The 27,551-nt window shown below is 32.3% G+C and overlaps 2 protein-coding genes and 1 pseudogene across 2 annotated transcripts; 2 read left to right on the top strand and 1 right to left on the bottom strand.

The window, feature by feature from the left end:
- The first annotated feature begins 447 nt into the window (after positions 1 to 447).
- LOC110644540 (alkaline/neutral invertase A, mitochondrial) lies at positions 448 to 4,989 on the top strand. Its single transcript, XM_021797360.2, has 6 exons — positions 448 to 1,738; positions 2,352 to 2,511; positions 2,760 to 2,971; positions 3,256 to 3,749; positions 3,865 to 3,913; positions 4,263 to 4,989. Exons 1-6 carry the CDS (start codon positions 956 to 958, stop codon positions 4,587 to 4,589), a joined length of 2,025 nt encoding a protein of 674 aa, XP_021653052.2. The 5' UTR covers positions 448 to 955; the 3' UTR covers positions 4,590 to 4,989.
- A 2,073-nt stretch (positions 4,990 to 7,062) lies between these two features.
- Positions 7,063 to 8,874, top strand: LOC110643904 (protein AGENET DOMAIN (AGD)-CONTAINING P1-like; annotated as a pseudogene).
- Positions 8,875 to 14,225: 5,351 nt separating this feature from the next.
- On the bottom strand, positions 14,226 to 14,901 carry LOC110644526 (uncharacterized). The gene has a single exon (XM_058146902.1). The coding sequence runs from the start codon at positions 14,817 to 14,819 to the stop codon at positions 14,340 to 14,342; it is 480 nt and encodes a 159-aa protein (XP_058002885.1). The 5' UTR covers positions 14,820 to 14,901; the 3' UTR covers positions 14,226 to 14,339.
- Positions 14,902 to 27,551: the final 12,650 nt, after the last annotated feature.

Here is a 27,551-nt window from a genome sequence, read left to right as displayed (position 1 = left end):
AAAGTGCAATCCCATTCATCAATATGTGCCACATGGCTTAATGCTAATGGTTTGACATAAGCCTATGGTCCAAAGTGCTGGATGAGATGCGAAAATTAGTGGATGCCAATTCCATAACACGTCACCGCCCCTTATCTAACTTCTGAAGAAAATCCATAATTTTTTTTTTCAACTTGCCTCTTGAGTGACATGCAGAGTCTTTTAGAGCCATGAAATAAAAGGCCAAAGATATGGAAAAATTTTTAAATACAACCTTATATTTACAATCATTATATTATCATTATTAATTACAATTAATGATTTTCACAATTTTCCCAATTAAAATGCATATAAGAAAATTATGATTTGATAAAAAAGGAGGTGAAGAAAATTTCTTGTTGTCATTAAATAACAAAGATTACAAGCAATGTTGTCAACTTCTAATTTTTTTTTTCCTAAAAATAAATGACTTAGTAGATTTTGTTTTTGTTTTGAAAAGAAAATTTTCCTATTTTATAATTTTCCCCTATTTTTTAGTAAGCATCTGATACTATAATATTAACCTTCATGCCAATAATGGAGGTGTCTTTTCCCATTAATTTCCGCCTAATGAAGCAAAAAAATGGAGGGTTGTTCAAGGGCATTTACAGTCATTGTAAAATCTTCAAAATAAACAGTTACTATCTTATGGCCTTCACAATGGACAAAGCCCGCCTGCCTGCCCGCCCCATCACCGTCTCCTTCTCTATATAAACTGTATTCTTCCTCATTTGAACCATTTTCATTTTCAGACACCATTTTCCCTCACAATTCACTTGTTTCAGACAATCAATATTTTGCTTATCCTCTTTCTCCCCGTAAGTTGTGATTATTACCCAATATCCTCTATTTGGTTCGTGAAAATCCCACAGTAAACAATTTTCTTTCTATATACATCTTTGGCGCTTTGCCCATTTTGTTTTTGATTCTTGATGCAATGATTACAATTGGTTTCCTTAGCAATTCCACCATGAGGCCGTCTTGTAGATTCCTTATGACTCGAAAGACTCCGGGTATTTTCGGGTCTGCAAAATACCACCGTACTTTAACCAGCGATTTATCAACGAATCATGTCAGTTTTGAACATAACAAACAATTTTCCGCATACCCTTTTCGAATCTTCGGGTTTCGAAGCATAATCAATAATACCCAGAAAGTTTTTTGTACACCCATTACGAATTTTGGCCAACCTAGGCTTATATCAGGTTCTCCTTGTGGTGATTGTGCTAGAAGAAGAAAAAGGAGGGGCGTTTCTCTTGTTGCTAGTGTTGCATCAGAAGTGAAAGAATATTCAACTTCTGTTGAGACCAGAGTGAATGACAAGAATTTTGAGAGAATTTATGTTCAAAATGGAATTGGCGTTAAACCGTCGGTAGTTGAGAAGATTGACAAAGATGAGAATGTTGTAGGAGAGGAAGCATCTAGGATAGGAATAAAAAATGTAAATACTGAGAATTTGGAGGGCGTTAAGGGAGTTAGGAGTCCTGGGAGGGAAGAGTCGGAAATTGAAAAAGAGGCGTGGAAGTTGTTGAATGATGTGATTGTCATGTATTGTGGGAGTCCTGTGGGTACGGTGGCTGCAAATGATCCAGGGGATAAGCAGCCACTGAATTATGATCAGGTGTTCATCCGTGATTTTGTGCCTTCAGCTCTTGCATTCTTGCTTAGAGGAGAAGGAGAGATTGTGAGGAATTTCCTGCTCCATACCTTGCAATTGCAGGTGATGTTTCAAATTCCACTTATATTTATATTTTTGTTTTATCCATTTCTGTTTATGTATGTGTTTATATTGGGTAGTATTTAGCTATAGCCTGATTTCTATGTAACTAATTATTGGTGAAGACACCATTATAGTTTTATATTATCATTTACACATCATCAAACAAATTTTCCGTCATGAGCCATTCATTCCAGTTATCAGAACAAGGTTTGTTTTAGCAACTGTTGTAAGTTTTCTGATTCAAACTCTGCATTCATAAGCTATCAACGTCATATTATGATGTTTTACATAAATATGATTTGGTTTTTAAATGCATTAATTTGTTGTGGAGGTGATGGTGGATAAAATTTTTCATAGCCGTGAACTTCTTAAGCGGAGAAGTTTCGTTGTAAACTTTTACGGTTGAATATAATGTAATGTTGCTATAGATGGTGTCCAAGTGGTTGAGCATGATCTTTGAATCTGTTGAGTTGCATGTTTCTTTAAATTGTCCATAATCATATGTTTTACTTTTTTGCCTAGTCATGGTCATTGACTCAATACTTGCTTTATGTAGTTATACATTAATATCTTGTATTCTCCAACTGAAAAATGTGCTTTTCTTTTATCTTAGAGTTGGGAGAAAACAGTGGATTGCTATAGTCCGGGACAGGGGTTGATGCCTGCTAGTTTTAAAGTCAGAACTGTGCCTCTTGATGGCAATAAATTTGAAGAAGTTTTAGATCCAGATTTTGGTGAATCAGCTATTGGCCGTGTTGCACCTGTCGATTCTGGTTTGTAAATTGCATCTCTGATAGTCATGCCAATATGCAAAATTTTGTAGGAGTAGATCAGAAGTAGTTCTTCTAATAAGGATGTTTACTTTATGCTGTTAGTGTCGTTCATGCGTTTAGTAGTGCAATATCTAGTAGTTCTGCGCAAACTCCAGAAGTTAAAAAAGAGGAAAAAAATGGCAATTGTTCTTCCAATAGTTCTTATCATGTGGTTGCATCTGAATTTGCATTCTTAATCTTTTTGGTAGGGTTGTGGTGGATTATTTTATTGAGGGCATACGGGAAAATTACCGGTGACTACACATTGCAAGAAAGGGTGGATGTTCAGACAGGCATAAAACTGATCTTAAACTTGTGCTTAACTGATGGGTTTGATATGTTTCCTTCTCTGTTGGTCACTGATGGATCTTGCATGATAGATCGACGAATGGGTATTCATGGTCACCCACTTGAGATACAAGTAAGTTCATGAATTGCTTTCTGTGTTATTATCTGTAAAATTATAGTGGCCTGGAGATTTTGTCTATTGGGAAATTTATAGATTTTTTTCTAAAATCCTCTTTTTTTCCCTTTGTGTTTTTTGGGTGATATGAAGTCTGGTTTATGATCTTATTTCATATTTCCCGCTTTTGTGATTATTTGTCTTTAGTTATGTGTTTGGTCACATTTGTCACATCTTAGTCCAACCTTTTGTATGTTTATTCACATGTTGTTCATCTTACTTACTGCAATATATTTCTGTAGGCCTTATTCTACTCTGCTTTGCGTTGCTCTCGTGAGATGCTGACTGTAAATGATGGGTCCAAGAATTTGGTGAGGGCCATCAACAACAGACTCAGTGCACTGTCATTCCATATTAGAGAATATTATTGGGTGGATCTGAAAAAGATCAATGAGATTTACCGGTACAAAACAGAAGAGTATTCTATGGATGCCACCAACAAGTTCAATATCTATCCTGAACAAATTCCTTCTTGGCTCATGGATTGGATACCAGAGGAAGGTGGATATCTTATTGGGAATCTACAGCCAGCACACATGGATTTTAGGTTTTTCACTCTTGGAAATCTTTGGTCTGTTATTTCGTCTTTGGGTACCCCAAAACAAAATGAAGCTATTCTCAATTTGGTTGAAGCCAAATGGGATGATCTTGTTGGATGTATGCCCCTTAAAATATGTTACCCTGCTCTGGAGAGTGAGGATTGGCGTATAATCACTGGCAGTGACCCAAAGAATACGTGAGTTATTTTCACTGGGATTTTACTTATTCCCTATTCATGCATGAATGTGCATGATTCAATTTATGATTTTAGTAAATTCTTATGTTCCTGTAATATTGTTGGACCTTTGCAGCCCTTGGTCATATCATAATGGTGGATCTTGGCCAACACTTCTTTGGCAGGTAAAGCTTAAATATGAACTAATCTTATTAATCATTTTCACTTGTGCCCATTTTCCACTTAGAAAACTGTTCTGGATTTGGGTCTGTAGAGTAAAAGGTTATGTCACTTGATACTCTCACACCTCCTGCTAGTTATGGAGATCTGGTTGAGATCCCATTTTGTTGTTTCTTGATACTAAACACAAAACGAGTTGTTGCTATTGAAAAAGCTGCATGAGATGCATATTTTTAGAAATATGACTAACATCTGTTATGGTGTAGTTTGGTCTTACGTGTGGCAGGTTCCTCTGCTCCTGAATGTTTTACTGACTACTGCCTTCTAAATTTTCCTTTTATGTATTGGTTTCAGTTCACCTTGGCATGCATCAAGATGGGCAGATTAGAACTAGCACAGAAGGCAGTTGCTTTGGCTGAAAAAAAGCTTGCAGTTGACCGCTGGCCTGAGTATTACGACACACGAACAGGAAAGTTCATCGGAAAACAATCCCGACTATATCAAACATGGACAATTGCTGGTTTCCTGACATCAAAAGTTCTCTTAGAGAACCCACAGATGGCATCGATGTTATTATGGGAGGAGGACTATGAGCTTCTTGAAATCTGTGTTTGTGCACTTAGCAAGACTGGCCGGAAGAAGTGCTCTCGAGGTGCTGCTAAGTCACAGATTCTCGTGTAGGGCGATAGCAGTTCTGTCAAAAACAGAATCTGTTATTACTGTACAGCTCCATACATACACTAGCAATTTCTTACATATTAATTACTGCATAAGAGCTTCAGTCTACTCTTCCGATCGGTCTTGGGATTTTGAAGACTAGGACAGCCACAAGTTTGTATTGTGGTTCCTTAACATTTCCACTATGTGTAAATTACTAAATTCTTTGTAAATTGTATTTTATTTTTTTTAATTGATTCTGAATAGGATTTGAACTCAAGGTCTCAAGATTCTGGAAATAATCCAGTATTGGCATTAGTTAAAAATTAGATTCTATCCTATTTCTCTTCATTTTTAATATCATTTTGTATTTTAAATCTCAACTTTAAGTTTATTTAATGAATTACTAGCTAAATGGTTCAAATTTTCTACTTTATAAAACAGCAGTAAGCTTTAATTTAATTTAATTTTGCTTGATTCACTGGCTGAAAGAATAATTCTCTCCCTTAGTTTTTCTTATAATCCATTTTAGGCACTAACTTATCTTTGCATATGTCGTTTGCAGTTTCCTAATTGAGTCGCAACTTGTTTTTATCTCACTTCAACATAAGAGCTTGCTTCTATGGAACTCACTTATTAATGGATATGTTACAAGCTAGAGCTATGGCGAAGTTTTTCTTTTGTTTAGTAAAAAATGTTGCTGTGGTGTATTGTATAGCTTTCAACTCTAAAGTTTGCCATGAAATTGGGGATAAATTTCAAGAATTGTCCTTAAATTTTAAAAATTGTGATAAAATATCTCTAAAATTAAAAATATAATATAAAACCTTCTAAGTTTTGAAATTTTACAAAGCAATTTTTTTTTTTTTTTTTACTTTTAATAGTCGATATATAAGTAACATATTAATGTGGACGATTTAAAGTGGCAATAATATAGATAATTATTATTGTTTTTCAGAAGCGAAGTCCCTCTAATCAGCTGCTATATATTTAGTGCTTTATTTTCTCATATAATTGAGATTCTTTCATGATTGATTTATGAAAAAAATCTTAACTAGTTTTACTAAAGAGAGAATTGTTCAAGTCACCATCACTCTGAATTGTTCATATTAGAATGTTACTTATAAACCATGAGAGTCAAAGAATTTTAATGTGCAAAATTTTAAGAGTTTATGTTATATTTTTAAGTTTAGAGATAATTTTGTTATAAACCTTAAAATTTTAATTTTGTTATAACCCTTAAAATTTAAGGGCAAATATTGAAATTTATCCAGTGATTTGAATTGATTCATGGGAAAAGTGAAGCAATTAGGCTTGTTTTGTATAATAAAATATTCAATTTAATAAAATTTAAATAAATAATTTTTTTTGGCAGGTAATTCAATAATAATAAATTCACATTAAATAGAAAAATATAAATTAATAAATAAATTTAATGAATACAAATTTTATAAAGAAAATAAAATTATTTTATTAATAAATAATGATTAAATAATTTGATAGTGAGATAGGAAAATTGAGAAGGGAGGGGGGAGAAAGAGAAGGGCAGGAAAGAAAGGTTAAATTGTAATTTAATTTTTAATCTATAATTCTGCTATTGAACATTAGAAGAATATATTTGAAACACAAATAAAAATTGGGTGATTTTAAATTACAATAGAGAGGCAAAAGTAAAACAACAGTAGAGGATGAATAAAAATTACCTAAGCTATAGAGTGTTTTAGTCTTTGTTATAAAACTTGAATGGACCTTGTAAGTTGATCTAATGAATCAGTGATTTAGACATAAAATCGAGTCGATTTTCTCATTGAACCGAAAGAAAAATTGACCTGGAAAAAATTAGATAATTTAGTGGTTGGATCAATGACCTATTAAATTGATAACCTATTGACTCAATAACCCATTAACTAGTTAATCTATTTTTTTTTAATTTTTAAAAATATAAATTATTGATATTTTAATGTTGAAAAATTAAATTTTATTTCGTTAATAAATAAGATTTTATTATTTATAACAATACAAGAAACTTTATAAAATGGTACATTTATTTTTTATTTTTAATTTATAATTACCATTTAAGGAGATAGTAATTCATTTATGAAAAATATTTTTATTTTATTTAAAATTTAAATTCTTTTAATATTTTTATATAAAATTTTAAAATATTATTAAAATATCTATATATGTATAATGTTGAAATATTGATTAAAAAATAAATTTAGTTGATACATTTATTCAATTATATTAATAAATGGAATATTTAATTAATTTTTTAATAATTTATTAATTGAATCATTAATTTATAAATTGAATAATGATCCATGACCCGGTTCCTCAGTCCGGTCAAGTTCCAAATCGGGTTATGACTCTGGTTTTACTTCAATTTTTTAAATGAGAGGGCTTCTTGTAATTATAGCTAAACCTAGGGGGATAATAGTAATTCTTCCTATCCCACATAACCATATAAGTGCGGTAGGCTCACCTTTCACCCGGCTGTCGGACTCCTTCCACTCCATTTCTCACCGTCTCTATAACTATTCTGTTTCTACAGTCTTCCTCTTCCATTTTCGTTAAAACCTCCAACACGAAGATCCCATTCTCACATATACCATAACCCTAACAATGGGACCCAAATGCAGCAACTCCAAACTCAAAACCCCAGAAAACCTCCACTTCAAGCCTGGCTCCATCGTCGAGATTAGCTCTGACGACGACGGATATCTGGGCTCCTGGTATGTGGGCAACGCCGTGCCTCCAGTAAGAAGCCTAGTAAATACTTAGTCCAGTACGAAAAACTATTTAATGACGAAGCTGGCAAGAAACCTTTAAGGGAGATTTTTGATTTAGTGCAGTTGAGGCCTGTGGCGCCAAGGGAGAAACATAGGAAGTTTAAGTTCGGTGAGCAGGTGGATGCGTACTATAATGATGGATGGTGGTAAGGGGCCATTACTGAGGAGCGTGAGGATGGGAAGTTTGCGGTGTTTTTTCGGGGGACGAGGGAACAGATTGTGTTTGGAGAGGAGGATTTGAGGTTGCACTGGGAGTGGAATAGCGGGGAGTGGCAACCGCCATTGGAAGGGGGTCCAAGAGTAGAAAGAGGAGGAAGAAGTGGCAGAGGAGAAAGAGAAAAAAGATGAGGCGAAGAAAGTGGTGAGTTTTTTTTTTTTTTTTGTTTCTTTGAATATTTTGTTACTTTTTTTTTTGTGGTAACTTATAGATCAATCTGTTTGATTCTATCGATTAGATTAAGAATTTTTTTTTTTTTTAAAAGAATAAGAGTTCTGTTCTTTCAAAGGAGTCTTACCTGACAAATAAAATGAAAATGTTGAAGGGTTGTTATTGTTGAAGGGTTGTTATTGTTGAAGTAATTCTGGAGATTTCTTGTAATCTGCCATTGATGATTGGTAGTTTGATGTTGGTAACCAATATTTTCACATTCTTTGCATGGCCCATGCGGCCTCGATTGGGAAGTTAAGAGTGATGCGCTGCTTTGCTCAAGTTCCTTTGCCATTGGTAGCAGCTGATCATTTTAATGTTTGGTTTATTATGAATTTATGATTTGGGATTATTGAGATGTCAAATTAAAATAAACATACTTTAGGAAGATATATCTGCATGTTTTTCTATTAGCTTCTATCTTGTGTTAGTAATCCTTCTCCCTCTCTCTTTTGTGTGCACGTGAAAACTAAATTGTTAAATTGTCAGCTTGTTGACTCTTAAAATTGTGCAGAAAGCTCAAATTATGAAAGAGGTGAAACCTGTTGAAGCAGTGACGGAGCTGAAGTTTAGCAAGGGAACACTGGTTGAGGTTAGTAGTGATGAAGAAGGTTTTAAAGGTGCTTGGTTTGCTGCCACTATTGTTGAAGCGATGGGAAAGGATAAGTATCTTATTGAGTACCAGAGCTTGAGAACAGAAGATGATAGTGATTTTCTAAGAGAGGAGATTGACACTCTGCACGTAAGGCCCTATCCCCCAGAAACCATAGTTGTTGATCGTTTTAAATTGCTAGATCAAGTTGATGCTTCATACAATGATGGTTGGTGGGCGGGTGTAATTGCTAAGGTTCTTGCTGACTCAAAGCACATAGTCTACTTTAGGGACAGTAGGGAGGAAATGATGTTTCAACACTCTGAATTAAGACTACATCAGGATTGGATTAATAGCGAATGGATGTTTCCTTCATTGGTATGGCATGGATATTTGAACAAATGTTGTTATTGTTGATGATTATTTAGACTGTTATTGGTATGTTTCCCAAAATGTAGCAGAGAATTTTTTGTATTTAGTCATTTTATCAATAATGACAAATTCTAGAGCTAAGTTGATTTTTAGGAAGTCTAAATTTTATTGGACATTTAGGTTTTGCCACAATTTGCAATTCAGACTAGTAAAAAAGTGGGGTGTATTGCAAATATAAGAATCTAAAATAATTATGAATTAAGGCTACATCAGGATTGGATTAGTGGCGAATGGATGTTTCCTTCATTGGTATGACATGGATATTTGAGCAAATGTTGTTTTTATCGATGATTATTTAGACTGTTGTTGTTGGTATATTTCCCAAAATGTAGCAGGGAATTTTTTTGAATTTAGTCATCTTATCGATAATGACAAATTCTAGAGCTAAATTCATTTTTGGGAAGTCTAAATTTTATTGAACATTTAGGTTTTGCCACAAATTGCAATTAAGACAAGTTAAAAAGCAGGGTGTATTGCAAATATAAGAATTTAAAATAATGCAATTCACTAAAAGCTACTCTTTAGCACTGTTATCAAAGGCGCGCCTCTGGCTTAGGGTGTACCAGGTGCAGCAGGCATCGCCTGAAGGGAAGAAAGGCGCAGCACCTCAACAAGGAGCATCGAGGCACACCCTCTAAGGAGGCCGGGCGTAGGAAATAAGGAAAAAAAAAAAGAGGGATTATAGGGTTTCTTTTAAAAGTCTGTAGGCAATACCAAAGAAAGAGAAGAAGAAGAAGAAGAAGAAGAAGAAGAGGAGGAGGAGGAGGAGGAGATGACTCAAACCTATGATTTCCGGCAGCTTTAGCCAAGTATGTTTTAATTTTGCTTGTTTTTTCTTCATCTTCTTCTTCTTCTCTCTTTCTCTCTCTCTACCTGTCTATCTCATCCATGGCAGGGCCTTCCTCTCTCTCTCTCTCTCTCTCTCTCTCGTCCAAGTCCCAGCAGCGGTGCTCTTTTTTTTTTTTCCTTCTGTCATGCTAATATGCCATATGCTGGTTTTTTTTTTTTATTGTCTAAATTTGTGATTTTGTCTAGTTTGAATGTGATAGAATGTTGACAATTTGGCATGTGATGTCCATTTGTTGAGACTTGAGATGCTAATTCCATTACTCTAAATTTCTTATTAGTTATTAGCTTTTAGTTTTATGATTGAATTACTCAACTCAACTAAGCCTTTATCCTAAAAATTTGGGGTTGGCTATATGAATTCGCTTTCTCCACTCTAAACGATTTTGGGTTAAATCCTCAGAAATGTGTAATGCTTTTAGGTCATGTTGTACTAGTCTCCTTCAAGTCAATTTAGGTCTACCCCTTTTTTTTCTTTCTATCCTCTAACCTAGTGTGCTCTACTTGTCTAACTGGAGCCTCCGTATGTCTACTCTTCACATGCCCAAACCACCTTAATCTCCTTTCTCTCAACTTATACTCAATTGACACCACTCATGCCTTTTCGCTAATACTTTCATTACGGACTTTATCTAGTCTAGTATGGCCACTCATCAACCTTAACATTCTCATCTCCGCAACTCTTATCTTAGATGCATACGACTCCTTCAGTGCCCAACACTCACTACCATATAACATAGCCAGTCCTATGGTTGTACGGTAAAATTTTCCTTTCAACTTATTGGGAATCTTGCGATCACATAAAACTCCTGTGGCACGTCTCCACTTCAACCATCCGACTTTAATGCTATGACTAACATTCTCCTCACATCCCCCATCTACTTGAAGGACTGAGCCGAGATATTTAAAGTGATTACTTTAGGACAGTACCACTCCATCCAAACTAACTCCTTCCCTATCACCAGTTTGGCCTTCACTTAATCTGCAATGCATGTATTCTGTCTTCGTTCTACTTAACTTAAAGCCCTTTGACTCTAGAGTACTTCTCCAAAGCTCTAGCTTTCTATTTACTCCTTCTCGCGTCTCATCTATCAGAACAATATCATCCGCAAACGGTTTTATGATTGAATTAAATTGGGTTTATTTTCTTATTACTAATTGCTATTAGGTCTTATTATAAATTATTAGAAATATTATAATTGAGTTATGATTATGTTATCAAAATTATTAATATCTATTATTATAGTTAGATTATGGTATTATAAATTAGTTTGTATATTGCATTATTGCTACTTGCTATTAGGTAAATATGGTTTATATTATTATAAATTATTAATTTCTTTGTCTCTAGTTTACTAGTTTATTAAACTTTAACTTTTAAGTAATTTATTAGTGTCTTTAACTTTTAGTAGTTTATTTTTACCTCTTTTGAATTGCAAAATTATTATTACTTGAATGCTAATTAGTTATTATTATGTAGTTTTATGTTACTTGAAGTGTGATAAAATATTTATAATTTTTTTAATTTTTAATTATTTTTTTTTAATTTTTGCGTCTTACCTCGCTCGGGCGAGCGCCTTGCGCCTAGGCTCCATGACACTTTGACGCCTTGGTGCGCCTTGAGCCTTTAATAATTATGCTCTTCAGTGGTTTGCTGGTGTTTCAAAAGCATTCAGAAAACCATGCATGTCACAGTGTTTGGGGGGTGGTTTGCATACTAGATTAAATATGCCTCAGTGAGTGTTTGGTTTAAGTTATTAACAGAATGCTGCTTTGTACTGGAGTCCTACCTATGAGAACAACTTTTGTTCATGCAGGCCTTTGTGGTTGGCAGGCAGGTGATGTAATTTCATGACGTTACTTAGTTTTAACACCACACCATTCTTTCTGAAGTTAATTTTTTTAATCTGGATATTATTGAGTACAAAACAAATTTATAATGCTCTCGGATTGTAAAATATGTGCTTATACTGTGAATTTGTCTCAGGCTGTGAATCTGTGATTGCTGGAGAAAATGCAGGGTTTTGCTATGAGAATCTGCAGCATTACTGTGTAGATCCTGATATCCATTTCCATACTGTATTCTATGACAGTGGTGGAAACCAAATTGTCCCAGCTTTGTTACCTGACAAGTTGTACATCCTTGGCTGTTTGACTGGTAATCTAGTATTAGACCTATGTTGATTCCTTATAGACTGTGTGGCTCCCTAGCTTCAGCCTCAAACTGCTTCATTGAAGCAAGGAAATGAAAGTGTACTATTTTTAGTTAAATTGTACAGTGTCATTGGAATGATCATTTGAAGTTGCTTTGCTCACAAGGTCGAATTATCTATCACTCTCTGCTTATTGTGTTGCTTTCCATGTGTATTAGCTCTTTGGCAGTTTTAAGTTCATGTGAGCCATTGATAAATGTGAAGTGGTAACTTTTGTAGGAATGCACCTTTAGCTCCATCAGACATGTATTCTTTTTTCTTTTTTTTTTTTCATAATTACTTAATATTAACCAATGATAAATCTTCTTGGTTTTTTTTCATCAATATATTCTCTCTCGCAGCCTTGACCCAGTAACTATTTCCTTTATCAAGAAGGTTAACGCTTAGTGCTAGTTTTGTGTTAACGGATTTAAGGAGCTTATGCACATGGCTTAATCTTCACAAATTTTCAATCCCTTAGTGGATATATGGATGGGGAAGTAAACATCATTATTAAGGTCGTGACAGTGAATGGAATTAGTTGCTTTTTGTTGTTGGGCTGTTAGTGAAGTACTTGATTTGTAGCAGAATTGTAATAAGCTTTAGATTAGGAAATTAATTGTACAAGTCAGTTACAGAAGAAGAGATGAGAAATCAATCAAATAATACAAGAATCGCTCTCCCCCTCTCTCTTACTGCTTCTTCTTCCTTCTTTCTCTCCTTTCTCCCTCATTTTTCCTTTCCTTCTTGCTGCCCAAACTCCTAAGTCAAGCCATCAGAGTGCTGGGGCTTAACATTTGGAATCAAGCGTGGCCAATGGAAATTCTGCTTCTTTCTTTCTAATTTCTTTTCTCTTCCTCCCCTCCTCTTTGAAACTCTCCCTCTTTCTTCTAAATCTTCTTCCTTTCCTCTGATTTCTTGGTTACCAAACACTCTAATCTGGATCCTTATGAATTCAGATTTCTTTTTTCCTAATATTTTCTATCCCTTCTGTCAATTAAATTTTGGCTGTTTCTTCCATTTTCTTTTAATACAAACACATTCCAGCAAGATTAGTTGAAATAAGAAAAAGATGGGTGATTCTCCAAGGAGCGTTGATCAAAAGTTTGATTAACTTAGGAAAATGATAAGGGCTCTCATCCAAGAAAAAGAAAATTACGTTCAAAAGATGTGTCTAAAGGAAAGAAAAAAAATAATTGCCATGATGACTGGAGAAACACCCAAAGGTCGACAATGCCTACCGATCTTCCCACCTCTACATGAGCCAAATTTTGGAACCAAAGTGCAATTCTCAACCCCAAATGAAAACGTGGATCAAAGCCTTCGCACTAATTTGAAAGCTTTTGATGAAAATGGGCACAAGAAAGACGATGGATATAGGACTGAAAAGCCAGTTAATAAGCGTGGATCAAGATGGAGAATCTGCAACCAATCATAAATCTTCAATTCAAGGTTATTGACATTCCCGAGTATAATATAATATTTCTCTAGGCCATGAAGGTGAATTGAGAACACCAATTGAAGATGGAAAGTTCATTGACATTCAAAAAGGAAGTAGACACAGCCGAAATTGAAAAATTGTGAGTACTTTGCTAGAAAAACTGAAGACTCCAAAATAAATTTGAAACCCTCAAGTCAAGATGAAAATGATATTATTCTTATCCTTAAATCTTTTGAGAAAATATTTGGGATGCCATTAAAAAATTCTGGGTTTACACAAGTCATTCTTAAACTTAATTCTTTTGTTGTTGAGATTTCTGGAGCTATTCTAAAGAAAGGAGAAAAAAAGAGAATTAAAGGAATTATGGGTATATATTGATATACCAATTCAAGAATATGGTCTCTGTTGAGATCGCACAAGCTTACTCTCTTTTGTTTCAGAATTACTGCAACCGATCAGTAGAGCTAATCCACTTTTAAGCATACTTACAGTCATGGCCACAAGGAAGAAGTTAAAGCAGATCAGGTGCTAATTTTTAACACTTAAAACTTCATTAAGGCCATGTTAATGATTTCAAAGGGAATGGTAATGTTAGGTCAGTTACGTTGGAATCGTCTACAAAACTGTAAAATCTTATCAATATTATTATATAATCTCTTTCTCTAATACTTTTTTAAAAAATATATCTTGCTGTACATGTTAAATTAATTTACTTTCTTATTTTTGTTTTCATGCATGTTTAAAGAGAACAAATTTCTTTTAAATGATTGAATATTTGCAAAATCATCACCTGAATGGCTGAAGCATAATCTTCTTCCTTTCCAAAATGACTTAATTTTTAACTTGAATAACACAAATAGTTCCATTTCCACTCTACCTCGTTAGTTTTTGTTCCAGATTATCTTTTTTTTTTTCTGTAAAATCATTGAATAATGAAACCATTTTATGAAATTCTAAACGAATTTTATTTCCAGTAAACAACTTAGGGATAGAAGCCACAACAGATAAAGACTTCTTAGTATTGAAACTTGTAAATAAACTAACACATCCTTCACTTACGCAGCTGCTTTCACTTCCTTAGCTTCCTTGTTTTCTTCCTTGTCATGCTTAGTTTCTTCAACCTCGAAAGCTGAACAAGGGAAAGACCTGTAAAGCCCAGCAGGTGTCTGGAAAGTGATCTTGCCAGTTGGTGGATCATCCAAATAGATGTCACTTAGTGAGACCCAAACCAAGAGCTCCTTGGTCTTCACCCCAGTTAGCTTCTTGATCTTGCCGGGCTCCACCACAGCTGTGACCTCAGTTGCATAGGTCACAAGTTTTCCAATCTTCTCAAACTTGTGGGTTATGCTCTTCTTCTGCTTGAGCCACACAAATCCTGTCTCCCTTACAATCCCACATTCTATAATGTCTTGTAAGGGCAAGAGCCCATTGGGCAGGCCTACTTCCTTGAGCAAGAGCTTTGTTTTCTCTTGGCCGATATCATCTCCTTGGTAGAACTCAGCATTGGCCTTGAGCTGTTCTGTGACAAGAGACATTTTCTTCAGCTTGGTTATGGCTGCTGCTTCTAAATTAAATGACCTCAACCAACTGCAGATGGAGTATGTGGTGAGGAGTTACATCTAGCATTTATATAGTAGCGTAGATTTGTATTTGCCCTTGTACATTCTACAAATTGCCAAAAAACCAAATGGGGTGATCCAGAAATGACTTGTGGATCATATTCAGAGTCAAAGGGGATCTGGAAATTGGATCATTTGGTCAAAAACTAGAGAAGATTGTAATTTAGTTGAACAAGAGGGACCATCTGCTTATATTTGTGAGACGGTTGAAAATTTATGGCAAAATTAAAGGGAAGAGGGAGGTTGGAGGTAGTTACCAATAAGATTACACCACGTGTAAAAAGTTGACAGAGGCAACCAATTTATTTGAGTTGACGTCTATGCTGAACCCAAGGGACGGTATCGTCTATTCATGAAGCGTGGCAAGCTCACCTAAAAATACTGTTCAAAGAGTGAAAATAAGCAAAATGAATACGGCGGTGTGAGGGTTTGAGTCTTGTTAAATTTCTAATTCAAATTTTTTATTCTAAATTTAAAACAATTTAATTTAATTTTTTTATTTAAATTATTATTAACCCTATATTTAATTAAAATAATTAAATTTTTAAAATTTTATAATTTATCCTCGTTTAAATTTTATATTTAAATATAATAAAAATAATTTCATCAAAATATTCTCTGTATGTCTACGTATGTGCTGTCCAAATCAAAATATTTTAATAATTTTATATTTTCAATCATGTCTTCCAAATCAATCATGTTATGTTATGATAAAATAATTAATTTAATAAAATTTAAATTATTAAAATATAACAATAAAATATAAAAATATAAATAAAAAATTAATTTTATATGAATAAATAAAAAAAATTAGCCATAATCATGTTTTATCATGGCTTAAGGGCCTATTTGAATTAACTGTTGAATACAACTGATAGTTGTTAGCTGATAGCTGTTACTGTTAGCTGATAGCTGATAACTAATAACTGATGATAGCTATTTTATATTAAGTGTTTGGTAAAATTATATTTAGCTGTTGCTGTTAATATGTGAAATGACTAATAAAGATATATATCATATAATTTATTTTATTATTTAAATAAATAAAAAATTATAAATTTATTACATTATATTATTTATTTTATTATTAAATTAAATATATAATTATTAAATTAATATATTATATTATTTAAATAAATAAATAATTATTAATCTTTTATATTATATCATTTATTTTATTATTAAAATAAAAAAATAATTATTTTTTTAAGATAATTAAATAATTTTAAAAATATAGATAAAATAATAAAATAATTATTGTTGTCAATAGAAAAATTTATAATTAATTTTAAGTTTTTTGATATAAATAAATATTTTATATTTTACGTTATTAATAAAAAATATTTTAACAAAGTTGAAATACGTTAATTAAAATATTAAAATTATAAATAAAAAAATAAAAATATTAATAATATTAATTTTTAAATTAAATAAAAAAAGATAATATGATCAAAATAAAAAATAAAACTAAATCAGCTATTAGCTAATGAGAAACAGTTCTAAAAATAGAGCTGATACAAACTGCAGCTGATGGGTATCATATCAGTTGCCCATTAGCTATCAGCTTTATTTCTTTAAGCTTGTCAAACATCATAATTTATCTATTTGAGTATTTATCAATGATCAATTAAATCCAATAAATAAATCAAACACCTCCTAAGTGTACAGAAATAGAGCTGTTGAGACATGGCCGTGGGGAGTAGCAGACGTGGACAGCACATGAATAATGCAAGCTAACAACCTTGCATAAGGTTTCATAGCTGTATAACACTTTATAATTTCCACAACTGCCTCTCATTAGTCTAACTTTCAACTCTCAACCAACCAACTGCCCAAATATTATTCGGCGGATGCGCCATTACTTATCATAAATTTATTATCATCGCTAATTATAATAGACTCCTGTAACATTTTTCATAATCAATAATTATAATTAATTTATTATATATATAAAATAAATATATTTTATAATTTTTCACGATAAATTTAAATTCTTATACGATATATATTAAGTGATTTTAAATCATAAAAATATTTATCTCCTTTTCAGGTTAGATTAAAAATTAAATAAAGAAATTAATTTGCCTATAACATTTAATATTCCTGTTTTTAGATCAAAAAATATCAAAGGAAAATAAATTTTTATATGATTTAGCCAAGATATATATATACATGTATAAAATTTAAAGTTGCATATGACACGTCACTTAAGAGGTTTATAAAAATTTTATTAAATTCTGATCTTAATGACTATTGATAAAAATAAAAGTGAATAATTTTATTAAAATAAATTAAAATATAATAACTAAAATAAAATAATTAAAAAAATCGAGTAACTACGGTTAAAATTTGTCATGCATTCAACCTTAACCCTTTTTAGGGTGAAAAGGCAATATAATTTTAATATTTTTTAATCACTTAAATACTATATTTTATATAGCGGTAAAATAATATTACAGATGAGTTTTCACGCTAAATATTAAATTTATTTTCTCTATTTGATCATTCATAAATATATATATATATATATATATATATATATATGTGTATGTGTAAAATAAAATTCTTTTGACCCCAATAATCAATGTATGGATAATTTAGAGTGACAATAATGTAGATAATTGCTATTATTTTTTGAAAATAAAATTTCTTTAATTAGTTATTATATATCTAGCATTTTATTATTTTATATGGTTGAAATTCTTTTATTATCGATCTGTGAAGAAAATTAAAGCCAATTTTGCTATTGTCGCACAAATAAAAGAGATTTGTGCACTTGATCGCTGCTTTAAATTGTTCACATTAGAATATTATCAATAAATTGGCTATTAGAATAGAAGAATTTTCTTGTACAAAATTTCAAAATTCAAGAAATTTTATATTACATACAATCCTTAATGTTTATGGAGAAATTCAGTTATTAGCTAGGTTTGTCACACGTTACCCCTCTGTAAAGTATAACATGATTCTATAGTATACTAGATAAATTATCGAATTTCACCTACCGATAACTCATTAAATACACTACAAGGGATTTTAAAACAATTTTCTTATTTTTTGAAAGTGGTGAGCATTTTTTGTAGGAATTAAAAACTTTTATTGAAGTTAAACCATATATCAAATTTTCAATCAATTTAAAGTTTCCGCAAATTTTATAAAAATTTCGGCAGAATGCCGTCTATAATTGGGAAAAATCAGTTCTTCAAAACCTGTGAAAAACTTCCAATAATTTCATTTCTCAACCCCAACCGCCAATATATTCTCAAATCAATACAATTCAACCAAATTTCAATTCAAAATTTATAACTCAAAACTCTTTTCAAAATAATTCAATAAATTCATAAGCATTGCATTAAATTAAATTTACATACATAAGTCTTAATTTACAAAAGGAAAATCAAAATAATATTATTATAAACTTTAATGTACAACTGCTCATCTAACTACTTAGATACATATGAACAAAAGATTATTTATATCAAGTTAAATTTACAAGGGTATAAATAAATACTCGTACAAAAATCTTCAAACTGTGCTCCCCTATTACTGTAGCAGCTCACTCTGCTGCTATGTCCTTTTCTCTATTTGCGACAGCAAAATAAAGCTATTGCTGAGTAAATGTTACTCAGTGGTACACAATAAAATTTAAAAAGTTGAACATAAATCATTCATTGTCAAATCATAATTTAAACATTACACAATCACGTTTCACAATTTTCAAATCACATTTATAACAAATCACAATTTAAATATTTCATAATTTTCAAAGCTAAATATAACACAAATTTAGTCAAACAATTTAATAAATACAGTGTTGCCAATCAATAACACAACTTAGGTCATGACACAAAATTTCCAAATATTCCGTGTTGTACACCACAACAAGACAAACTCACCCCACTAATCGAAATCAATGAGGGAGGTGGCTAGCTAATTAATGAGTACTCATCTAAACTCACTTCAGACTGACAAGCCAGAGAGGGAGGAAAATGATCAAATATCAAACTCAACCCTACAAGTGGAGGAGGAACATAGTAAGGGACTGCCATGCCAAGTGTGAATAAAAAATAATTTAAAACTATAATGTTCAATTATAATTGATACAACAATCAAACAAACTTCATTTCAAATCTTTATTTCTAAAGTAAGCAACACACAAATTTTCAAATAAAATTCTCAAGGCCAAAACCAAATTCAAAATCATATTGTTCAAATATTTCATACAAATCAATAAATAATTTTCATTTTAAATTTCTGTTGTAAAATAGGCAATACAACATTCTCGAAATTCATAATGAACAAAACACATCCACAATGTATAACAAATAAATTTTTATTGTGAAAACTATAATTTAAAAATTTTTGTGCACAAACCTGATGTGAGTCGCCTCTAGGCCTTGACTCAGTTTGCCTTATCCTTTTCCGAGTCTTTTTCAGCTGAAACACGTAATTTATAGTGTTCAGTATCTTATCTCATAATAAATGTAATAATTATTTAATTGTATCTCTACATAGGCCTAAATTGGCATTTTCTAAACTTTGCATTTCGGGATTACTATTCATGATACTATTCTGGTCAAATTATTGACTTTCTTATGCTTAATAGGTATGTAAATTCCAATTACATCCACATACCACATTTTGGGTGCCTAATTTGTTGGTTTAGGTTGCCCTTTCAATTTCTAGGTCTCCTAAGATAAAACTCAAAATTTCAGTTTTGGTGCCCTATTTTACACTACTCCATGGATCTAGTTATTATGAAAATTTGGCTAAGTGTTCTTCATCAAAGTTGTTCCTTATTGTCTTATCTTTAATTTCTTTTTTGAATCACTCCATTTGCAGTTTTTTAGCCCAAGTTATGGCCATTTTCCTAAGGCTGGCCGGATTGGTGTTACCCAGAATTTCTAGGCACTTTATTGGTTCTAGCAGTTTTGGATAACTAATTTTGGGTGGCAATTTCACTTAGTTATGGACAGAATTTGGGTTGGTGTTTCTCATAAAAGTTGTAGTGCTATGTCATACCTTTTCAATGCCATAAAAATCAGGTCATTTGGACCTGTCTAGCCCAAGTTATGGCCAAATGACTGTTCATTTGGTCATTTTTATACAATAGCAGTGCACAACACTCGGATTTGACCTAATTGTTCACTATGTTAATGCAATTTTCTAGGCATGGTCTCCAAATGAAAATTGTGTCTTTATATGTCTATTTTTATTCCCAATTGGCCTCACACCAAATAGGTTGGTAAAATTTCAGTTTTGGTCCTTGAAAAGGACCTAGGTCAAACTGCCAGATTAAGACCCCACTCCAATCCGAATTGTATTTTGTTTCTACCAATTCAAACACATCACAAATAGTCATAATTGACCATTTCTAACCTCTATTAAGATCATTTGCATCGATTGATTATTTCCTCCAATTTTTCCTCCAACTTTAAGAACTCAAGAACCCTAATTTTCTAAATTACTTAATTCATGCAATCAAAGTGTGCTATTCATACATACATACTCAATTGAACTTAATTGCATGATTAATTAACATGAAACACACCATTTCCTCAAGTTCACAAGGCTGGCCGAATTCCATATGGTCCATTTTCTTGTCATTTAATTTCAATTTTTCATCAAATTCCAACTTCACTCAAGTATTTAAATCATAAGATAAAGAGAAATTGAAGAATAAATACTAACCTCACTTGGTACTTTTCAAATCTTCAAATCCTTTCTCTTTTCTTCAAAATTTCTACTTTAATTCTCCTTCTCAAGTTGCAAGAGCAAGGTTTATTTAAAAATTTAGGGGATTTTATAGCTAATTTGAGGGTTTGAAAAGCTTGAAATCAAGCTTTAATGGAAGACAAAAAAAAACAAGAGAGAGAGCATGGAGATGGTGCCGTTCATGAGGTTGAAGGAAATGAAAAATTATTTTTCAATTTCATGTTTTTATGTCTTATTTTTGACTTAGTCAAATTATAATTAAATAATTTTTTATGTATGATGTCATGGGTGAGGTCACAGCATGATGTCATTAATTCCATTTTCTTTTTCCTTTATTTTTCCTTGTTTCTTTAATTTAATTCTCTTTTTCGAAATTTTCATTTCTCCTATTTTATTGAACAGTTAGGTTAGGAGTCACCTCTAAGTGTGAATTAACCAAATTGCCCATCGCCGGTTTGATCCGGTTTGTAAATAATTCAGTATTTCTTCCGGAGTCCTGAGTAAGGTTAGGACTGACCTCGCAGTCACTTCTCGGGAAGATCACCCATCGCTGTGGCCCTCGGCTCATTTAACCTTTTATGCTTTATTTTTCTTATTTATACTTCACTATCTGGTACTCACTATTTATTTCCATTCAGAGCTTTTCTATGTGTCTTAAACATAGTTCTAATCCTCTTAATTGCCCGGACCGACACTAATCACCGAAACAGTACAATATACCAGGCTATGCATATAGGGGTGTTACAAGGTTATTATTTTTTTCTAGTTATATCATACAGCAAAATGTAACTGGAAATGTGATTTTGCTTTCTTTATATAAATAAAATGGAATAAGATTCAATTTACTCCCTCATTTTCACAATAAGGTTTAAATAAATACAAAATGTAAAAAATTGGGTCAATTTGATCTTAAAATTGACAAATTGTGTCAATATGCACCACAAAGTAAAATAAACATGTGAGCACCAACATTTAAATGAAAATTACATTATAACCCTTATATAAATTACTATTTAGTTCTTAAAAATTTTACTAACATAATAAGTAAGTCCTTATATTTTTTTTCAAAGAAAATTTTTTTGTTATTGTAATTATTAAATATTTGTTAGACCTGTTGTGTCACACCATACCCCTCTGTAAGGCATAACATGATCCCGTAGAATACCTAATGAACTACCGAACTTCACCTGCCGATAACTCATTAAGTACCCTACAAGGGATTTTAAAACAATTTTCTTACTTTTGATAAGTGATGAGCATTTTCTAATAGGTATTAAAACATTTAATTAAGTTTGAAAGCTAGTTGAAAATTTTGGCCCATTTTATTTTTTCGTAAATTTTATAAAAATTTTGACAGATTTCTGTCTGTATTTTGAGAAAACAGTTCTTCAAATACCTGTAAAAAGCACTTCTAAAAATTTTTCTCAACCACTACTTCAATTTCACAATCAAACTCAATCAATTTCAACAACTCCACAATCATTTCAATCAATTTCTCAAGTTCAAAATTCAATAATCCTCAAGGTACAGTCAATCAATTTCATACATTCATATTTCTTTAAAGATAAAAAATTTACATCATATAAAAATTTACATTAAGAAAATCCAAACTAAAATTTATTACGAATTTTATACAGATTTTGTACAAGCTGCTCAAGACCCATTTTCACATGTCCATACATTTCTGTGCATTACATACATCAAAATAAATATTTACAATCAGGGTATAAATTATACCCGATAGTTTCAAAGCAGGAAGATCCTCAATCCTCAGCAGCTCAGTCTGCTGCTCCTCTAGTCTCTATATCTGCGACAGCAATAAAAGCTATCGCTGAGTACTAGGACTCAGTGGTGCACAACATACTAAAATAATCTTTATGCAGAACTTAAATCACATTTATTCAAAAATTTGACTGAACATGAGAATTAAATACAAATCATGCATTTTGAGATTTTAATCCCAAACAATTTCATTTTGAAGTATCAAATCACATTTCATAAAACCCACAATTAGATCATGCCATTCGAAACAAATAGAATCTCAATAGCCAGAGGCTAAAGAGAAATCACATCACAAGGCTAGCTAGCTCAAATATATGGATATCCATTCACATCCTCTTCTACTGGCACACCTCAACACTTCTCCAGAGAAGGAATCAAAATTCGAAACTAATTACCCCCACTAGTCATGCTAGTGAGGTGTTCAAATATATGGTCATGACACTGTGGTTTCAAAACTTATCTTAACAATTTGCTAAACATTGTCATTTCAAATATACACAATAACTTTCAACAATTTAAATTAAAACTTCATAAATAATATCACAAATAAACTTTCACAATTCAAAGCAAAAGTAAAATACATATTTCATTCACTTTATCAATGAATTTTTAAAGCATAGTGATGTTGTGCACAAACCTCAAACGAGTCGCCTCTTGGCCTTGACTCGGTTCCTCGGGTTCTTTCCCGATATTCTTTTCAACTGAAACACACAATTTCACAGTGTTTCAATACCATAACTTAGCATAAATACAAAAATAAATTTAACTTCACTTTTACCTAGCTCTAACGTGCTAAACTCGACGTTCTTGAAATTTTGTGTTTCGGGTTACTATTCACTACACTATTCAAGTCAAATTATTGACTTTCTAAGGCTTAATAGGTATGGGAATTCCAACTTCACCCACATACCACATTTTGGTCACTAAATTTGTTGGTTTTGGTCATTTTCTCAACACTTAAGTCTTTTAGGCAAAATTGTCAATTTTCAGTTTTGGAGTCCTAAGTTACACTGTTCTATTGGTCACTTTACTGTTGGAATTTGGCAAAACTTTCTTCATAGAAAATGTTCCCTAATGTCTTAAGTTTATTCTCCTTTTTGAATCACCCCAATTGGAGTTTTGCAGTTCAAGTTATGTCCAAAATACGGTTACTGTTCATGCTGCAGATTTTAGTTCTAGCAGATTTATTGATCCAAATTCGTTCTGTAATTTGATCAAGTTAAGTCTATAATTTGGTCCAACTTTCTTCATATGAAATGTTCTACTATGCCTTAGGTTTCCATCGGTTTAAGAATCACCTAAATCGGAGTTTTCTAGAGAGAGTTGTAGCCATTGAAACTTTACTGTTCATATGGTAAATCTGCAGTCTGCAGATTCAGTGATCCAAATTTGCTCAGTAATTCGATTGGGTTAATGGCATAATTTGGGTTGGTGTCTTCATGAAAGTTTTAGGTATATATCTCATCTAACCACTGGTAAAATTTCAGGTCATTTAAACTTGCCTAGCTCGAGTTATAGCCAATTGAACAAACACTGTTCATTTAGTCAGTTATACAGAGGCAGACTGTGATTTTTCAACTTTGGTCAATTTGTTCACTAGGTTTTGGTCACTTTTTGGGCATGCTTCCTAAATGAAAATTGTGTCATTTAGTGCCTATTTTCAGTCCCAATTGGTCCCATACCAATTGGACTTGTAAAATTTCATTTTTGGTCCCTCAAAGTTGACTTTTGGTCATGCTGCATACCCAATCCGAATTTGGCTTTGATTCACTTTTAACACACTTAATTAGGTCACAAATGACCATTTCTTTCCTTAAACTATGTCAAAGACATTATTTAGCACTTCTTCACATTCTTGGTCTCTAAACCCTAATGTCCGAACCCTAATTCACACTAATTTTTGCATTTACTTGATTCCATGCCTTTAACCATAGTCATTCAACTAACTAAGGTTTATATACCCATTCAAACTATTCAAATCATGCAAATCACCCTCACCCTTATGCTGGCCTAAATTCAGTAATGGTCCCTCACAATTTTTTCTTTTCATTATAAGCATATTTACAAACTAAATAAGTTAGAAATGTAAGAATCAAACTCAATTTATCAAATTTGATTACTAACCTTTTTATGCAGAATTTCCTTTTCTTCAAAACTCCTTCCTTTCTTTTTCTTTTTGTTGTCAAGCTCCTTATCTAGGTCTAACTACAAGATTTAATGTTGGAGAGTAAGGTTTTTATGGTGGAATTGAAGGTTTATGAAGCTTGACTTAAGAGCTCTAATGGAGTTTGAGAGAGAGAGCTAAAGGAGAGAGGTGGGCGGCTTCAAGGGAAAAGATGACCAAATGGATTTTTTTTTCTTTTCTTTATGCTTCTTTTATGTCTTATGAAAGACCAAAAATTAATTAAATTCACAAATTCTTATTTTTATGGCATAATGCATGATGTCATGTATGATGTCATCACCTTTTTAACTTTTTCATTTTCTTTCTTTTTTTTATTTTTCTATTAATTTTTTAATTTAATTCTCGATTCTGAAATTTTCTTTTCTCTGATTTTATTTGACAGTTAGGTCAGGAGTCAGCTTTCGGGGTCAATTGACCAAATTGCCCCTCGCCGGTTCATCCCGGTTTGCAAATAATCCAATATTTCTTTCGGCTCCCTGACCTAATTATTTGACTGACTTAATAATTCTTTTTCGTGATTTTCTCTTTTCCACTGTGTTTATAAGGGTCCTAAGGACCGCGGCGTCACATTTTACTGTTTGAAATTTGAGTTTAAAACGACTTCGCAGTCGTTCCCGAGAAGGTCACCCATCGCTGTGACTCTCGGCTCGTTTAACTTCTTATGTTCTGTTTTTCTTATTTATACTTAACTAATTGGTAATTACTAATTATTTGTATTTATGGCTTATCTAGTTGTCTTAAGTATGGTTCTAATCCCCTTAATTGTCCGGTCCGGCTCCGGTCACCGGAATAGTGAAACATACTAGGCTATACAAATGGGGGTGTTACATGTTGATTTTAATTTTTTAATTTGAGGTGTAATTGAGAGAGATCAAATAAACTAATAATTTTTTTAATTTAATTTTTCAATTAATTTTTTTTTTCTTTATCATTGTTGTGATATTTTGGAAGGGGAAAGTAAATAAATAGAAGGGGTAAAGAATAAAAGTAAAGAAATAGTAGTATAGAGAAAGGACCAAATTATAGCATTTTCATAAATTTAGAGGATCAAATTATAAATGTCAAAAATATCATGTTAGTACTTCTAACGGTGCATGTATTCCACATATTGAATTGATCTAATTTGTCAATTTTAGAATCTAATTAATTCTATTTTTACATTTTATATTTAATATTCACTATGAAATTGACCTTCTTATCGTAAAAATTTAGCCTTTCATAGTGTTTGATGCGGTGTGAACGTTGATGAAGTGATGCTGCAACGCAATTTTGGACACATTAAAAGCGTTGATTGCAGGTTATGTTAGGCATCCGTATTCAAAATTCACACGGCTACTCGGGGAGGGTAGGTGGTATTGGTTGAGGAGAGAAAGAGCTTCGTACATGCTGAGAGCCAACACCCTTGAATCCATTACTTGCAATCACTAATCGAAATAGCCACCTTTGGACGCACAAAATAAACATCACAATTACAACTCTGCTCTAGACCCGGCCAAAGCCGGTTTAAAATTCGGATTGGAACCAACCAACTCATTTTTCACTCACACATTAAATCTGGATCAAAATCGAATTAGGACTGGACGATTTCAGGCTGAACCACTGTTTTTATTTGAAAATTTGAAAAAAATCTGAACTGTTGAATTTAGATCAAATCGAGCCGGAATCAAGACTAAAATTGTTAGATTTGGTTCGTCTAAAAGGGTGAACCAGAATTGGCCTGGTGGCTGGGTCTGCTCAACTCCATTCACTTCCCTTCCTAGGGAGAAGGATGAAATGCCTCAGCTCCTACCTGATTAAGAAGAAAGCAAACCAAAGAATAGTATTGAAGCCATTTATGGCAAATTATACAATCAGATGAATAAAACAACAACAAAATGGCAACTATGGCAGATGACGCATTTTTAACATGAATTAGGTAAAACAAACCCTAAAAGCTCGGCGAAGAAGGATAATTATATGTTACTCTGTAAAGCGTTGATAATACTATTATAATGTTATTTATGTAACATGAATTTTGGATATGCTTTTATGAACTTGAATTGTGATTCGGCTCAACAAGTTTTGCATTGTGATTCTAATGGAATATTTTGTAAATATTTTACTTTTTTTTTTATTACAGCGTAACTTTTCTCTCATGTCTTTCTTAAGAAAAATGAATCTGATTTAATTCACACTCAAAAAGCTAACTCAAAGGGAGAGGAGTGCCTAAAGCTTTATAAAAGACACATTACTAGGGGTGTGCAAACAGTCGGTTCGGTTCCGAACCGAACCGAACAGATAAAACTGAAAACCGAAAATAAAAAATTTTAAAAACCGAACCAAACCGATTGATAAGAGAAAACCAAACCGAATCGAACCGATAAATATCGGTTCGGTTTGGTTTTAAATCGATCAAACCGAAATTTATAAAATTTCATATTTTTAACATTAAATCTAAATAATAAAAACATAAAAACAAAAAAAATAGAAATCAAAACTCAAAAATATTAAGGTTCGGTTTGGTTTTCTTTGATTTCGGTTCGGTTCGATTCGATTCGATTCGATTTTTTTTATTTCCTATATATATTAATAATTTCAGTTCGGTTTGGTTTTTTTGATTTTTTTATGAAAATAACCGAACCGAACCGATTAACCGAAATTATCAAAATTATAAACCGAATCGAACTGATTGAATTTTAAAACCGAATCGATTGAACCGAATTCAATCGGTTCAATTTGATTTTTCTATTTAAACCGAAAACTGCTCTCTCCTACACATTACCCCATTTTAGACCAATATGGGATATTAATACAACACTCTCACACTTAGGACTGAACACTTGAAGCATAGAATACTCGTGAAAAGCCCACTATTGATTAAAAAACTCTGATACCATTTAAAAAAAAAAAAATTAGTTGGGTCTAGCACACCCCAAAAACTAGCTCAAGAAGGGAGTAGTGCTAAGGTTTTAGAATGATCACATTAC

Source organism: Hevea brasiliensis, chromosome 5 (assembly GCF_030052815.1).
Source record: "Hevea brasiliensis isolate MT/VB/25A 57/8 chromosome 5, ASM3005281v1, whole genome shotgun sequence".
NCBI classification, from domain to species: Eukaryota; Viridiplantae; Streptophyta; class Magnoliopsida; order Malpighiales; family Euphorbiaceae; genus Hevea; species Hevea brasiliensis.
Note: the sequence above shows the minus strand (reverse complement) of the source record. Positions and strands in the feature narration are given on the sequence as shown.

Bases quoted from the DNA above. Each gene is read 5' to 3' on its own strand.
- LOC110644540 (XM_021797360.2), top strand. From the start codon at position 956: ATGATTACAATTGGTTTCCTTAGCAATTCCACCATGAGGCCGTCTTGT. The intron at 2,972-3,255 runs GTAAGTTCATGA...ATATTTCTGTAG, and splicing joins GTCACCCACTTGAGATACAA to GCCTTATTCTACTCTGCTTT. The intron at 3,914-4,262 runs GTAAAGCTTAAA...TATTGGTTTCAG, and splicing joins GGCCAACACTTCTTTGGCAG to TTCACCTTGGCATGCATCAA.
- LOC110644526 (XM_058146902.1), bottom strand. From the start codon at position 14,819: ATGTCTCTTGTCACAGAACAGCTCAAGGCCAATGCTGAGTTCTACCAA.